Source organism: Pteropus alecto, unplaced genomic scaffold (genome assembly GCF_000325575.1).
Source record: "Pteropus alecto unplaced genomic scaffold, ASM32557v1 scaffold42, whole genome shotgun sequence".
NCBI lineage: Eukaryota > Metazoa > Chordata > Mammalia > Chiroptera > Pteropodidae > Pteropus > Pteropus alecto.
In genome coordinates this window covers 5,252,757-5,267,953 of record NW_006434825.1, presented here as the reverse complement: position 1 = coordinate 5,267,953, position 15,197 = coordinate 5,252,757, and the positions used below count along the sequence as shown (strand labels likewise).

General features: G+C 52.7%; 3 protein-coding genes across 10 annotated transcripts in view; 1 reads left to right on the top strand and 2 right to left on the bottom strand.

The window, feature by feature from the left end:
- CNOT1 (CCR4-NOT transcription complex subunit 1) overlaps positions 1-1,777 on the top strand; it is an 81,696-nt gene extending 79,919 nt beyond the window's left edge. For 5 of the 7 annotated variants that reach the window (XM_006909716.3, XM_015587700.2, XM_015587698.2 and 2 more), the window contains 2 exons: positions 488-622; positions 775-1,109. In XM_006909716.3, coding sequence (XP_006909778.1) covers positions 488-622; positions 775-853 — 214 coding nt within the window. In that variant the 3' untranslated portion in view covers positions 854-1,109. Of the gene's footprint in view, positions 1-487; positions 623-774 lie in introns of all 7 variants that reach the window. The other 2 variants (XM_006909722.3, XM_006909720.3) reach the window with 1 other exon arrangement.
- On the bottom strand, positions 623-5,751 carry SETD6 (SET domain containing 6). Of its 2 annotated transcripts, none has more exons than XM_015587701.2 (9): positions 5,656-5,751; positions 5,333-5,428; positions 5,098-5,242; positions 4,881-5,022; positions 4,570-4,764; positions 4,318-4,456; positions 3,476-3,656; positions 3,176-3,318; positions 623-2,966 (listed from the first exon to the last, which is right to left on the bottom strand). In XM_015587701.2, exons 1-9 carry the CDS (start codon positions 5,680-5,682, stop codon positions 2,661-2,663), a joined length of 1,374 nt encoding a protein of 457 aa, XP_015443187.1. In that variant the 5' UTR covers positions 5,683-5,751; the 3' UTR covers positions 623-2,660. The 2 variants fall into 2 exon arrangements, with proteins under 2 accessions (XP_015443187.1, XP_006909777.1); XM_006909715.3 differs by having other exon boundaries at positions 4,318-4,438.
- Positions 5,752-6,715: 964 nt separating this feature from the next.
- NDRG4 (NDRG family member 4) overlaps positions 6,716-15,197 on the bottom strand; it is a 20,680-nt gene continuing 12,198 nt past the window's right edge. The window contains exons 6-15 of the mRNA XM_006909714.3: positions 15,065-15,125; positions 13,844-13,930; positions 13,711-13,767; positions 13,177-13,280; positions 12,243-12,299; positions 12,103-12,154; positions 11,091-11,138; positions 10,895-10,930; positions 10,728-10,779; positions 6,716-8,470 (exon numbers count right to left, since the gene is read on the bottom strand). Of these exons, the coding sequence (XP_006909776.1) occupies positions 8,316-8,470; positions 10,728-10,779; positions 10,895-10,930; positions 11,091-11,138; positions 12,103-12,154; positions 12,243-12,299; positions 13,177-13,280; positions 13,711-13,767; positions 13,844-13,930; positions 15,065-15,125 (709 nt within the window). The 3' untranslated portion in view covers positions 6,716-8,315. The remainder of the gene's footprint in view (positions 8,471-10,727; positions 10,780-10,894; positions 10,931-11,090; positions 11,139-12,102; positions 12,155-12,242; positions 12,300-13,176; positions 13,281-13,710; positions 13,768-13,843; positions 13,931-15,064; positions 15,126-15,197) is intronic.

Below are 15,197 nucleotides of genomic sequence, written 5' to 3'. Positions count from 1 at the left end.
GTACACAGCATTAGAGATTAGGAAATGGGTAGATTCTAGTGAGAGAATACTTTAAAAACTAGACATAGTTTGCGGGAATTAGATAACGGTGTTTCTATTGGATGTTTAGATGATAATGTCTTATCTTGTGATTATATAGTAAACTTCCTTGTACTTAAAATCTTTTATTCTTTAGGGTAAATTTAGAGGTACAGTTGGCTAGGTCATCACTAACTGCCATTCAAAAAAATTACCACCAATTTATACATGTACTAGTAGCACTAGAATATGTTGTACCATGTAATCTTATGTTGTCTTTATTTTACCTTACTTAGTTTTCTGGGCTTAGTAATAGGAAGAGGGGGATTCAAACCCACGTTTTCTAATTCTAGAATCCACTTGCATTAAACATGCTATATGGAATATAGAGATTAATCTGTTTTTAGTAAAGGGTAAATGGTCACGGATGTGTTTCTCTGTAAATTCACTAACTTCTCTCCTTCCCCAGGGTTCTCTTGGAACGGTTGATTGTAAATAGGCCACATCCTTGGGGTCTTCTTATTACCTTCATTGAGCTGATTAAAAATCCAGCATTTAAGTTCTGGAACCACGAGTTTGTACACTGTGCCCCAGAAATTGAAAAGTAAGTTAAAATTTTTTAATTGTAGGAGAATGAGAATAATTTGAAGGGTCCAGCCAGGGTGGGTGATTAGAAGGTAGTAGTTGCCAAAGCTAATGAGACAGAAGCTATTGTCAGGCCTGAACTTTTCTGTAACTGTCTCCCTTCTTCTTCAGGTTATTCCAGTCGGTTGCACAGTGCTGCATGGGACAGAAGCAGGCTCAACAAGTAATGGAAGGGACCGGTGCCAGTTAGATGGAACTTCATCTCTGTTGCCTGGCTGTCCCAAGTTCATAAACTGGCTGAAGAATCATTTCAGCTCTTCCTGACGTTCTCAGCCCTTTGGTTCTCGGGTATCTGCCCCAATTACTCTTTGGGTCAGCTTCCTGTCTATGTGGGCAAGTTCCAAAGTTTAAATGCATTTTTTGACTCTTGGCCAAAATTTAGAAGATGCTGTGAATATCATTTTGAACTTGTGTAAATATATGACAGAGAAAACCTTTGTCTGGAACTTCTTGGGTTTGTGCAAAATGTGTCCAAGGCAAGTAGATAAACTGGTACCTGCTCAGCTTGTAACTGAAGAAGCTGCTGATGCCATGTGCTTGTCTGGGGACATAGCTCCATATCTTCTGACATTCCTGATGTCCCAAAGAATAGCAAAAAAGCCAGTTTAAATATTATGTAACTTATTTTTTTAATGAGGACAGGGGACCTTGAAAATCAAAGTTTTTAAAAATGTGGTTATGCTAGAATTTGGTATGTCAGGGAACCTGGTAGAGCTCACAATTGCAATCCCATGAGTTTTTGTTTTGCATCCTCCCCCGATCTATAGTTGACTGCTTGAGACCATACCACTTGGGCCCTGTGAGACACAGCTCTTTTTAAAATAAAGGGAAACCAGGCCAGGCCTAAAGCTCCCCATCTCTCCTGATAACTTGTAAAACTGTGAGGAAAGGGAACCAAATAGTATGAATTGCTCTCCATTATCCCAGGCTCAGTTGAACAAAAGTCAAAAGGACCAATACAGCCCCTTTTGTAAGGATTTTGAATGTTTTGTAAATGTATTGGTCCATGTGTTGTATTTTGTAGCCTTTCTAGTTCCTGGGCTTTTAGCTCCCCTACTTCTTTTCTTCTATGTATGTGCATACTGCAGTCAAACATTAAAAGTCATGCCACACATGTGAGTCCACTGTGCCTTTCTCAGTAGCAGCAGCCAGTGCTGGTGGTGAGGAGGGACGTGGACAACCCACCCTTGCAAAGCCTGGGGCCTTTGGGGAACACCGGCTTCTTGCTAATGGTAGATCTTCCCCACTACTAACTAGTCTGGCATGTTTAAACAAGCGATAAAGTGATTTATTTCTTCCTGTTCCTTGTCACTAGTGGAAAATTGTGAGAGTGGGTTTCTATAGTTAAATAATTATAAAATGCCCATTTTTAAATATCCTGTTCCCTCATTTTGATATAATTTTTAAAAGAAGTATATATTTAATACTTAGCCTTCCCTTTAATGGCTATCAGGTTTTATGGCCCGAAGACAAAAAGGTTCAAGATTAAATAAATAGTAGAAATCTTAAGCAGGGCTTGAATATGGTATCTTAGGGTTTCTTCTTCCCTGAGGGTGAGTTGTGCCATCTACAGCAAACTTCCGACTGCTGAGGAATTAAAACTTACATATAAACCCTCTAACACTTTTGAAACAGTCTTTTTTTAAAAAGGTAATTTGCTCAGAGACCCAGATTTTAAGCAGGTCTACTTTCAAAGTCCATGTTATTAAACATCAAATACAAGACCTATTCCTGTCATAACTGCAGTTCTCACTTTGGTTCAAACAGAACAAAACAGCTGTAAAATGTATTGGTTGGTCTTGGTGACAGACAGCAGTGGTTCCCAATCCCTAAACATACCACCCTTACCTCAGTTAATCCTAGCATACCACCTTTGGTTCTTTTTTTTTCCTTTTGGCATTTAATAATCAAAAGATCCTAATTTTCTTCCTTTTCAAGCATCAATGAATAACTTAGAATAAGTTCTCCTGGATGTTCTTCAGGCAGCAGGGAACCTGCTACCCTGTCAGTTCCAACAGCTGGTGTAAGATCATCTTCTGACCATACCGAACCTGTAAAGCCTGCTGTTCCCTCCAGCTGAGTTTGGCATAGACCTCCTTGTTACTGAGTAAATCTTGCTCGGTTTTTAAATCTGTAGCATAGGTTTGCAGGGTCAGCAAAACACTGTCCCGAAGAAGCTGTCTCCATGATTTTTTGAGCTTGGGGATATTCGTGATTGTCAGGCTATCTTCTTCCTTTTTATCATCTCCCCATCCATCCTGGTCTTTAAACTCTCTGAACTCTTCAGCTGGCATGCAGAGTACCTAGAAGCAACCATGAGGCCCTATTAATAGGATATACTATTGTGTATTTCTGAAACTGATTTAGGGAAGCCAACTTGGCAGCATTTAAGTGTCCTCTCCCTCCACCCCACATTTCCTCTCCCTCCACCCCACCTTTCCTCTCATAGCTTTATCTAGTTCTAAATACTTAAGCTATTTTCAGCATTAAATGGCCATTCTCAGCCCTTTACCTTGAGTGTGGTGGTCAGTTCCTCTTCAGTCAGCACTTCCTCCCGCCCAATCACAAAGGCTCCCTCTTCCCCTACCATCTCCAGTTTGCATAAGTAATTCCAGCGTTCATACAGCAGGACCCTTTCAGCTTCAACTTCTGTTCCTATAAAAAGTAATAGTGTGAAAAAACTGAGTGTACCCTAATTTCTCCTTAGTCTAGCACCTAGTCTACAAAAAAGAGGCAAGTGCTGCTATTTAGCACAGCAGCTGGGCAGGGATACAGGTACATCCGCCAGCATCCAAGACAATCTGACACTCACCCTGTAATGCTGCTTCACGAACTGTCACCATCTGAATGTCAGCTGTGTCATCTGTATTGTTGGGATATGGTTCAACAAAACCATACATATGAATCAGCTGCCAGTTAGCCATTTGCCCGTAAGTGTTGAAAATCTCATGGCCTTTAGGAATGGGCTGAGTAGCCACCATCCGAAGATAATTCTGGAGAGGAAGGGAGAAGCTGGGACCTGGCCCTTCCCAAGCCAGCCCCATGAAGGTTACTTCCCTCTTAGGAAGAGCCTCCAGCAGGTATAGCTCAGCAGTGGGGCTGATGCTGTGCTATTCCACCAAAAGTCTACTTTTAGTTCCTCTTAAAATCCTGTACTGTAGAATGAAAGGGATGAGGACTACAAAAGTCAAAGGTCAGCCTCAATGTTTTATTAGGTGAATCTCTGCAACAACGAACAATTAAACCTAGATTGAAGTAGGAAAGGTAAATGGGGGTAAGGATGAAAAAATAACAGCCATTTCCTAATTTTTAATTTCATAAACCTGAATCGTGGAACTTTCCACATAGAGAATTGATATAAACACAATCATGGCTCCCTAGCACCTTGCAGAGCAGCTAATCTCTACCACCAAGTAAATGATGGGAATAAAGTTCACCAGAGGGTTAACACAACTCTCTTTGAGGGCTTTGAGATGTTTGTGTTCAAACTATTTCACAGGAATATGCAAATGCACACAATACAGGAAACATTAGCATGAGACTAGAGCCCACTTAGCCCAATTGCAAGGCTGGAATAAATGACAGGCACCGGTCTGAATCAAATACACAGTCATGGATGCACATAAGGACAAGAACTGAGAAGGATCCACTCACTGGAGAATATTCCAGATTGGCATTGTGACTGGCTAAGTGGTTTAGTATGTCTGCAGCAGGCACCATCAAAGGGGAGTTTGGCTCCTTTTCATCATCCTCTTCCTCCAGTGGTTCCTGAAAGCTGCCATAGAGAGCTTGGCTAATGCCCATTGTAGTGTGAGATACTGGAGGTGGGTGGGGTTCGCTGTTCTTTCCCCTCGTCCCTCAATACAGTTCTAAAGAAAAGGGCCCTTTCAGCGTCTGCTCACTGACCTGTAGGCCATCACAAGAGCCACGAGCTGGTGGTAGAGTTCCAGGGAGCGAACTCGGGGGCTGAAAAGATCGGGGTGGGCTTCCATGAAGGGCAGCACGATGGAATAGTACTCGCTGCGGATGTTGGCCAGATCCTTCTCCACGGCCTCAGGTACCCCTGTGCCCTGCAGCAACCGCCGGCGCTCCTCCTCGGGCCTGCAGGAGACCCCCACCCAGATTTCCTTCGCATGCTCTACCGGGGCTAGTGCGTGCCAGGGCGGTCGAGCCAGACTACTATGCCGGCGCTCCCCAGCCCCTCCTACGGCTCTCACCAGAACATGGGGTGCTCCAAACTGCCCAGCTCTGGCCAGAGCGCAAAGTAGGGGGTCCAGGGCGAGGCCGGGGCCTGCAGCTCGTGCAGCAGCGCCAGCAGCAACGGCACCCAACCCGACTGACTCTGCAGCGCGCCTCGTTCTGAGGGAGACAGGAGAGACTGCTAGCGCGGCCCGCGGGGCCGCCGCAGTGTCCCACCCCCGCTGGCATGCCCACCTCGCTCCAGTAGGCCACTGATTGAGCAGGTGTGTTGTGACAGCAGCACGGCCCGCGGCACAGCGAACAGCAACTCCCCGGGCTGCACGCTCTCCCGGGCCACCATGCCGTAGCCGGCGACCGTGCCCTGCCGGCTCACCGCCACCTGAGCGGGAGGAGCGGTCGATCAGACCTGGTCCGCGCTGCGCCCCTCTGCCCCACCGTCCGCCGCACCTCCAACCCCACTCTCACTCACCTTGGGACTCAGCTCCAGCCCCACGCGCCGGCACCAGCTCAAGAAGCCGGCCACCGGATCCAGGTCCGGGTCGCGGGCGCCCACAGGCCCTGCCACCTGACACAACCGAGAGCAGTAGAGGCCCCGCCCCGGAAAGCTCTCTGGGGGCGGGGCGATGGCGGCGCGCGCGGAGGAAGGGCTTTGGGTGGGGGAGGGGGGCCCGAGATCCTCAAGTGACCCGAGGGAGGGAGTGGAGGGGGCCCCTTCGCGAAACCGACTGCGGGCGGGGCAGCGCGAGGCTTGGGGGAGAGGGGTGAGCCCGGCACTAGCCACCGGCGACTTACCCGCCCGCGCTTCGCCTGCGTCGCCATGGTCCGAGGGGGTGCGGCTCCCAAAGTCTGCAGAGCCGCACGGGCGCTTCCGGCGTCCCTGGCCACACCTCCGGGAGGGACGCTCGGGGGCGGGACCTATACTCCGACCCGTCACGCGGACCACGTGAGGCTCGTGTCAGAGTCCACGTGGACAACAAGTGGGGATTTGCACTTGGTCAAATCATTCCTCCCGAGAGCATCCTTTTGAGTCCGCGTGTCCCCCATTGGGTTTAGAAAACGTGCAGTCGGGTGCAGGAAGACGTGGACCCTAGTTCGAGCCTAGTTCTGAGCCAGGCATAACCCTCCCCTTTGGTCTCAGGTAGCTGAGACTCGGCGTAGAAGTCCAGATGAAGGACAAAATCCGGTTTCTGGATGCGAAGCTGAGGGCCTCGCAGCTGCCGGCTTTGAGCGCACCCAGGTGGCGCCGGCCTGCCTTCTTGATCTTGAGCCCTCATGAGCTATGGCCATCTAACCGTTATTTGCTCAATTAGAGCAGTTTGCGCGCGCAACTCTGCGTATGCATGTGTGCGTGTGTGTCAAGAGTGGCATTGGAAGGGCTCCCAGAAGTAGAACAGAGCCCTTTGCCCAGGCTGTTTTCATCTTCTGCATAGGACACGGTGGGTTTTATTTTTATTTACTTGCTTTATTAGCTGACACAGCAAGAGCTCAATATCGATTTATTGGTTAAATGGCTGACTTATTTCCCATGTTTAACCGTTAAATTTAAGAAAAGGAGGCAGCAAATGTATAGGTTAGAGGCATGTGTTTTAAAGTCGGTGCCAAAACTAGTTCCCATCTTGACTTACGAGGGCAAAGCCCTTAGCCTGAGCTTTCAGTTTCCTGAGCTGTGAAACTAAGATAATATCTATCCTGTAGAATTAATGTAAGGATTGGTAGGACAAGAAGTGGAAACAGAGATGGCTGGAAATGTCTGTCCTCGGCCTGCATGCTCAACCCCACCTCAACCCAAGAAGCACTAGTCTCACCAGCCTAAACATTCTGTCTCTTCAAAAGCTTCCATAATGGGCATGACATCACTTGAATTCTTCTTAGTTTCTTTATTATTCAGCACAGTTAACTCTTTCTACGTTGACAAGGGTTTTTGTTTTACATTTTGTCACTTCCAAGTCTCATGACATTAGCCACTAGAATACACAAAATTAGTCTCTTCACTCTGTACAGACAGGAAAATAATAAACTCCATTAAAAGTAATCACTTTGGCCAGAGATAACCTCCAATGTAAAACCACACGCAGGACCCAATATACATATATATAATGTATAGATATTTATAGATATCTCATCTGAAAGAACACAGCAAAAAAAAAAAAAAAATCCAAGACTTGCAGCACTATCTACAGTAAGAGGGATTAATTCTACCAGCTTTTCAGTCACATTTGATATTCAAAGGAAGCACGTGAGTGAATAGAACTGGGGACAGACTAACACTCCACCAGGCTCTAGAGCAGTCTAGTAATGGCTTAAGATTATAGAAGGGGTGATATGTGCAGAGGAAATGTGGATGCAGGTGTCCTCTCAGCTTCAGAGCCTCCACCCCGCCACCCCAGCCCTATATTTCTCATAGCTCTCTCCCCTCTCCCTTTACTCATTTTGGGGTTTGTGGCAATTGATTTAGGCTCCGAGACAAATGGCTTCTGGTTTCTGGGCCAGGAGAGTCTACCTGATAAGGTGGTGGAAGAGAAGTATATGGCACAGTCCTGGGCACTCAATTCTCACTGGCTATCCCAGTCTTTAACCTCAGCCCCCAAGTCAGGTCCTATGGAGATGGAGGACCAAGAGATTTTCTGCCTCAGGGCCTTGGCTCAGAAATGGGACAGGCCAAGGTGGTGGAGTGTGGGGGCTGGAAGAGACAGTCTGTGGGGTTTCTGCCCTCGGAGTCCTCTGTGTTGACAGAGAAACCCCCTCCAGCCCCTGTCTGCCTGTCCCTACAGCACAAGGCCTGCCAGAGAGCACCAACTAACAGCTGCCTGTGAGAGCGCGTCTTTGTGGATACTGTTCAGATGATTGTCACATGTGCCACAGACAAACAGATGTGCTCAGTAGAGGGGCTGGTGTAGGGGGAAGGGGCCTGCAGAGCTCCGGGGGTCCTCACCTTCAAATGCTCCCTGCTGCTGACTCCCGATTCTCATGTCAATGCCTGAGCTGGACCCCATGTTCCTGCTGTCCCAGCAGCCACCACCTCAAAACCCTATGCCATCTTCAAATGTGCTTGTCCTAGCGGGTCATCCCATGCTCTTTGTTTAATCCAGAATATTATCCTGGATCCTGGCCTGAGAAAGACTCAGTCTTGCCTTAGCTGATCCCCTTCCACCCTGGACCCCGCCCTGACTGTGCCTGGGTAGCGGGGAGTTGGAAGAGAGGGGTCGAAGTTAGCCAGGTTCACAAGGTGAGTGAGGTGGGGGTGGAGAAGATTGAGCCCCTCAAACCATCTGGAGGCTGTGCTGCTGCAGATCTAAGATGGACCCCCTCATCTTTTTAAACAAAAGAGAAGTAACCCCATATCCTCCCCTTCACCGTCACAAAAATAAGAGGGAAAGGGAGCCAGTGCGAGGATGGCAGTGGGACATCAATGCGGGTGGGGGCACGTGGGTGTCTTCAGGGGACCAAGGGCTTCAACAGGACACCTCCATGGTGTGGTTGACCTGGCCCAGCCCCTCGCTGCTCTCCGAGTGGGTGCAGGCCTGCGGGCGGCTGCCGTCCACCGAGCTGGCACTGGTGAGTGATGCGGTGCGAGAGCGGGCGAGACGGGTCATGCTGGCCGAGGGCACTGTGGACAGAGATGGGACCAGGCATGAGATCCAGCAGGCAGGGCTGTGTGCCAGCAGGCAGGAGGATTCACGCAAAGCAAAGCAGCCAGCGAGACCCATCCCAAGCCAGGGCTCTGGCGTCTGCTCTGTCAAGTCCAAGGCATGCAACACCAGTGACAATGAACGGGCCAAAAGGGCGGGGGCCACAGAGGCCAGCAGGACCCTCTCACAGCAGCTGGCCAGAGCTACGGCCAAAACGGGGTGGGAGTTGACCAGGCATCCTTGAGCTGGTATACGGATGGGACATTATTTTCAACTATGTCTCCTTCGAGAGGATGGTGGACCGGGAGAGTAGGACTACTTCTGTAAAGGAAGACAAGATGCGGTGAACTCAAACTCCCCTAAGTGCCTTTCTTGCCCTTATTCATAGTTTCACAAGTGAGACTCAGCCCTCCTGAACTCAACCGCCACCTGTCTGGCTTGGGCATGGCCAGGCACCCCTGCCTCCAGGGCCAGGTCTGGGCTCAAACTCTAGTTCCACCTGCCAGAGCTCCGGAAGCCACACAGTCCATGGCAACCGAGAAGCAAGACTCTTTGAAACCCAGCCAATTGAGAGCCTTAAAGTGGGACGGAGCCACGTGGCCCAGGACCTGAGGAAGGGGACTCTTTGGGGCTTTGGAATCGAGGACATGAGAAGGTTCCAAACCACAGCAAGATGCGTCCTGGCTCAGCACTGCACAGAGGAAGGAGCAGGGGGAGGCCGGGGGGCGGGGGGGTCCATGCATCAGGGGAGGGGCCATGGGGCTACCTGCTCCTCCACTCAGCCTTCGGTCCTTCAAGTACGGAACTAAGAGAGAAGACAGAGCCGGAGAGGGGCGGGCGGGGTGGGGAAGACGGAACACGGTGAGGAGCGCGGTCCAGCGAGGCGAGGGTGTTGAGATGGACCAGATGAGATGAAAGGACAGGCACTGAGGGCTGGGGTGGGGGGGCCAGAGCCTCAGGAAGCCCACTCCTGCCCACCTACGAGCAGCAGCCACTGATTGGTCTCAGCCTGGCCCTAAGAGCTCCGACAGTGGGGTGGGGTCACACATCTCGCCCCAGCCTCTCCAGCCTGGGCTATGGCACCGAGGGGCTCATGTCTACAAGGCTTTGGGGCCCATATCCCAGTCCCAGTGTACTTGCTGTTCTGCTGGGCCTCGGTCTCCCCATGTACAGAATGGGGGAGGCCTGTACGACCTCCCAAATCCCTCCCAGCTCTTGGGTTGCCTGGTAGTATTTCTCTCGGGCCTCTGAGAACTCATCTAGCCCCTGACAAGCACTGCTCATCCGCCCATCCCACACATGCTCACTGGGCGCCTCCCAAGCTCAGGCCCAGCCTCAGAGCTCCTGCTGCATCTCGCTGTCAGCCTTGGCCTCTCATTGCCCTACTTCTGCACAGAGAAGCTGGCAGGCCCCTGGGGGCCAGGGGGACTCTATTCCTGGATGTGCCCTGCTGCCTTCTCCCACAGGCCTGTCCTCCCAACGAGGCACGAGCTCCAGAGGCTGACGTGTGAGGGGAACAAAAACAAATTCAGGGAGAGGAAGTGTGCTTTCAGTAGGAGCCAGGTGTGGGGAGAGGGGTCGAGGAGATGCACGTGCATATGTGTTGGGGGGCTCACAAGCACAGTCTGGGAGCCTCATCTCCGCACAAGGGAAAGTTCAGAGACTGGAATGGGGGCAGGGAGCCAGGGCTACCCAAAGCCTTATTATCCCAGGATCTTCAGAATGCCCAGCCCAGCCACCTTCAGCTCTCCTAACAACCAGATGGCCCCATGTACCTTCCCCAGTCCCCAGACTCCAAGCCAACTCTTCTGATGCACCATCTACCATGGTGAAAAAAGCCCTTTTCAGGTGCTCCAGGATCAACAGGGAGTCGGGGGTGTGTATGAATCTCCTTCAGGCAGGCTTCCCTGGCCCGGGCAGCACCTAGCCTGGGCCCTGGTTCCCCAGGGCTGGGAGAAGAGAGAGCCCTCCACTCCTACAGGCCCAGCCGTGTCATAGAACGGTGCCCCGAAGGCTCCCAGGGCCAGGAGAGCTGGGTGTGGCCTGGGAGAATTGCCTTACAACTTAGGTGGAGGTGTCCTGGCAGCAGCAGGCAGCATGTGGTGAGAACTGCCCAGCATCCAGGTCCCCAGTAACACAGACCTTAACTGCCCACAGGCTTCTCAGCACCGCCTGACGGGTGCGTCAGCCCAGCGTTGCCGCCCGCCACCAGTTTCTGGGGTGGGGTGTACTTACTGTAGCCCATGCCTTGCAGGAAGTATTTGAAGGCTTCGGTCAGCTTCCCCGGCTGCAGGAAGGAGGGACAGGCACAGACTTTGATTGGCTGCCTAGGATTGCGGGGATGAGGGAGGTTCCCTGACCCCAGGCTGGATAAGGGAGGGAGGGCGAGCCAAGAGTCTCACCTGTGTGACCTGGGGGAGACCCCCGGAATCTGCCATCTGTAGGAGAGAGAGAAGTGAGCAGAGCAGAGCACACCCAACACCGTGCCTGGCCCTCACACACCTCCACAGGCTCTGTGACCAGACATACTGTCCTGCTCCCCCCCTGGCTGGGCCCACAGGTGGGGGCGCCCAGCCAAGGCTGGGGAGCAGGCCTCACCTTCAGGAAGGTCGTGGTGGTGGGGTCCAGTTTGGAGTTGCACTCAACCTGGGGACAAGGAGCCAGCTTCAGCAGAGCAAGGCAGCCCCAGCCCCTGTGGGTCTCGGGAAGCCCCTGCCCCAGCTGTTAAGCAGGTTCTATCCACAGCTCCGGGAGGCTCTGCTGCTGAGGAACGAGAGCAGGCGGCAGACACGGGCCAGCACCCGGGCCCCGGCTGAGGGCTGAGGCTCCCCAGGCCACCTTCTGAAAGGACAGGCCTACCGAGGGGCCTGAGGCCCTTGAACTACACTTGCAACTGCTTGTGGGGCCCGGCGACGTCCTCATGAGGAGCCAAGGCCACCTTGGCAGGAGTGGCTGGAAACACGCCAGGACCCAGGTGAAGAGGTGATGGGGAAGTCGGGGTCAGCAGCCGACTCTGGGGCCTCTGCCTGGGTCAAGACGGCTGGCACAGCCCACAACCCTGCGCCTCTGACACCTCAGGCACAGGGAGAGTGTGGTAGCTTCCTGCACGCTGGGAGCTGCCCAGGGCACTGCCGGACCCCCGACCTGTGCCGAGGGGGACATGAAAGCCCCGCCCAGGCTGCCTGCTCCCAGAGTTCCAACATGAGAGGTAACACACAAACCCCGAATGTAACGGGTACAAGTGATGGGCAAAGGGGGACCACCACTGTGCTCAGAAATTACTTATTTCATAATCAAATTTTAGAGAAAAGAGAGACCTTAGTCTCTGGGGACTGATGTGGGGCTGTACTGCTGGGGGCTGGAGGAGGAAGGGCCACCAGAGGCCTGGCCCCAGCCCCAGGCCCCGCTGGTCTCCAGCCTCCCTCACTGAAGGGCTGGGGGTTGTGCCAGGCGGTGATGGACTGTGAGGAAGCTGGGTGAGGAGCCCACCGTCCAGTGCCTGCTCCTGTGGTTCCCCTGGGCAGAGTCAAGAATTGGCCCTGCTGGCCAAAGGCCAATGACCCCCTTACTCCTGCCCGCACCCCCAGTCAGGGCGAACTCCTTCACTCACCACGCCATCCTCAGCAGGCGCATTATCCCCTACAACGAGCATCACGGGGCAGCTGCAAACACAGAGGAAGCGTTGTCTGGCATGGACTGGGGGGGAGGGGCACACAAAAAGGGGCGGCTGGAGGGTAAGGGGACACTCACCGGAGGGTCTTGGCGTTGGGCACCGTTCCGGGCCGGTTAATGTCCAGGTCTCTGCGGCTACAGGGAGAGGCAGAGGTGGCATTCCAAGACTGGGTAGGGGAGGCGGCCCCCAAGCCCGACACTGTGGTTATTTCAGCCACCCTCCAACCCATCTCCCCACAATGTCAGTTAGGGTCCAATATCCCTGGAGGCCCCGCGCCGGCCCCAGAGTTGGGGCTCAAGCTCATCCAGTTGTCTCAGCAGTGGAACAAGGCCTTACAGACCCCAACCGGTAAAACAGAGACAGGGACCTGTTCAGCTTTAGGGCTCCCCTCACGTGTGACTTCTTCCCAGACCCCCCAGACTCATGCCAAGTGGGCCCTCAAATTTGGCTCTCCCTACACCCCCCTCAAAGCACTCCCTGGATGACTCCACCACCTGTGCCGTGAGAGTCCTCGCCTATCACTCTCCACTGTTTCTCGGGGCCTCTGCACACAGCTGGTGCTTGGTAAATATTTGTGGAAAAGAAGGGAGGGCAGGCAAGTAGGGGGCTCGGCCACCTCCCTGCGGCGCAACCTTCACAGGGCCTCCAAGGAGCATAGCTTGAAAACCACTGACTTCATCCAATCTCCTCCCCTTTTACGGACGTCAGCACTTAGGCTCAGGGTTGTTGGGGGTCAGGGATGTTGCCCACATCCCTCACTGCTGTCGGTGGCAATGCCCCAGGGAGGAGAAGGAATGGATGAGCCCAGAGACCAGAGTCTGAAGCCCTGCTCCCCCTCTGCCCTTCCTGGGGTGTGTGACCCTTCCTGGAGGTTTAACAATCTGCACATCTACAAATGGGAGAGTGTGTCGCCTGCCCACCGGCCTCCTCTCACGGGCGGGCGTAGTGAGGAGTCCCCAGGAGGACGAGCTGTGCCCCGGTGCTGCAGAGCGGAGCCCGTGCCACCCGCACCTGTTGTACATGTTCCAGAAGAGCTGCAGGTTGGCCTGGTTCACCACGTTCCCGATCTGCTGCCGGTAGCTCTGCACCAGCTCCGTGTTGTTCACCAGCTCCTCCTGTGCTCAGGGGGTCAGACGGGACGAGCAGGGCGTATGCAGGGGAGTAGACAGATGGGGACATGGGCTCAGAGGGGCTCATGCAGGTGTCACTGCCAGAGCCACCTTTGTGGCAGGGTGGAGGGTGGGAGCCACCCTCTGGAATGTGGGGGTGGACCTCAGGAGGGGAGGGGAGGCTCCACGGAGTTCTGGGAGGAGGCCTCCCCCATGTGTCCCTCAGATGCCCCAGGATAGTGGCCGATAACAGAGGACAGAGTGAGACAGTCAGATGCCACATAACCCCCACCTCCTCCTCCTGCCCGGCTGGGAAGGGCAGAGCCCTCAGTGGCCCTGAGACAGGGCAGAACCAGGCCCTTCAGCAGCTGCCAAGGCTCTCAAGACCCTCAGCCCAGCCTGCCCTGCTCCTGTGAGGATGGCCCCACCCCCTTACCTGGCTGAAGAGGTGGGATAGCACCGTGTCAGGTAAAGTGCTGGTCAGGCCAGAGAGCTGTGGGCCGAGTTGGAGGCCAGTGTGAGTGCCACCCCTCACCACCCCCGCCCCCGGCCAGGGGGACCACGCTCACCTTGGTGGCCGCCCAGTCGATCCAGCCTTTGCCGTTGGGGTCAATATTCATCAGCACCAACCCCTCCACCAGGTCGGGGAAGATGAGCTGCCCAGAAAGGAGAACGGGGCTTGGGGATGGTGTGGGCTGCGGGGAGCCCCAAACTTCCTACCTAGAAAACAGGCTGTAAAATTCTGGCTCTGCCTGTCTCACAGGTGGCTGGGAGGGTCTGAGGGGAAGGACACGCTTCAGAATGCCACTGATGGTGACCCAACAGCAGCTGAGAGTGACAGCCGGGAACCTGCATGCTGTCCCCTCGCCCACCTCCCCACCTGGGACCTTTCTAAATTCTTCGATTCATTTAGAATCTGTGCCTACATCACTGTTTTTCACCCCCTTTCAAATATCTTTGGAGATGCTGTTGTTGTAAAACTAAGAACTTAAACATCATCAATAAAACATTTTGTTTCTTTGCTTTTATAGACAACAAAGCCCCAGTGATGTTAATTGTGTGAGAACCGAAGCCTGGTTTTGTTAGCCATGGTAAAGGAGATCCCCAATTTCTGTGCAACTGTTTGCCCACGTTTAGGGGGTGACATACATCTAGTACTCAGGTCGCGGGAAGTTCACGGTGGCAGGGAGTGGTCTACCCATAACGAAAATGGTTAAGGGCTGAAATTGAAACTGCAATTGAAAATTCTGTTTCTTTTTGAAGAAATATTGTGTGTCCTGAAAATTAAGTTTTTGTTTTTAAAGATGAAAAGCTTGTAGGATCCTACCCGACGTGATGTTGCTGAAATGTGACTTTCTTTAAATCTTGCAAATTTAAGTGTAATTTTTGCTTAAAGTATGACTCGTGTTTAAATGTTACCCTAATTAGTGAATAAGTGATTAGGATCATCCTTATTTAGTGGCTAGAGTAATTAGTTATATAGTTTGTTGCTAACAGAAAATATGGCTTTTGATAATAAGCAAGTTACAGTTTATAGTCGTTTGAGGAAATGTATGGAAAAGTAACCTCTTTTTTAAAAAGTTAATTTCCTCAGAGGAACAAAAGTAAAAAAGGGCTTTTCTAAGTGAAGAGGAAGTGGGGAGCGGAGAAGGAGGAAAGGATTCCAGAAGAGCTGCAGGTTGGCCTGGTTCACCACGGTGATCAGCTGAGGCTGAAGGGCTCCCTCCAGGAAGACCAGCCCTGGGGTGGGGGAGGGGGCCGGGGGGTGGAGCTGGGCATGGGAGACTCACTGCAAACTTGGCCAGCACATAGGCTCCGGCTCCCACACCAATGCCAATCACGTACTTGAACCTGGTGGAGAGCATAGCTGGTCACTCCAGAGCTAGCGGTGCCGTTTCCCAGGCATGCCATAGAGCCGACCTC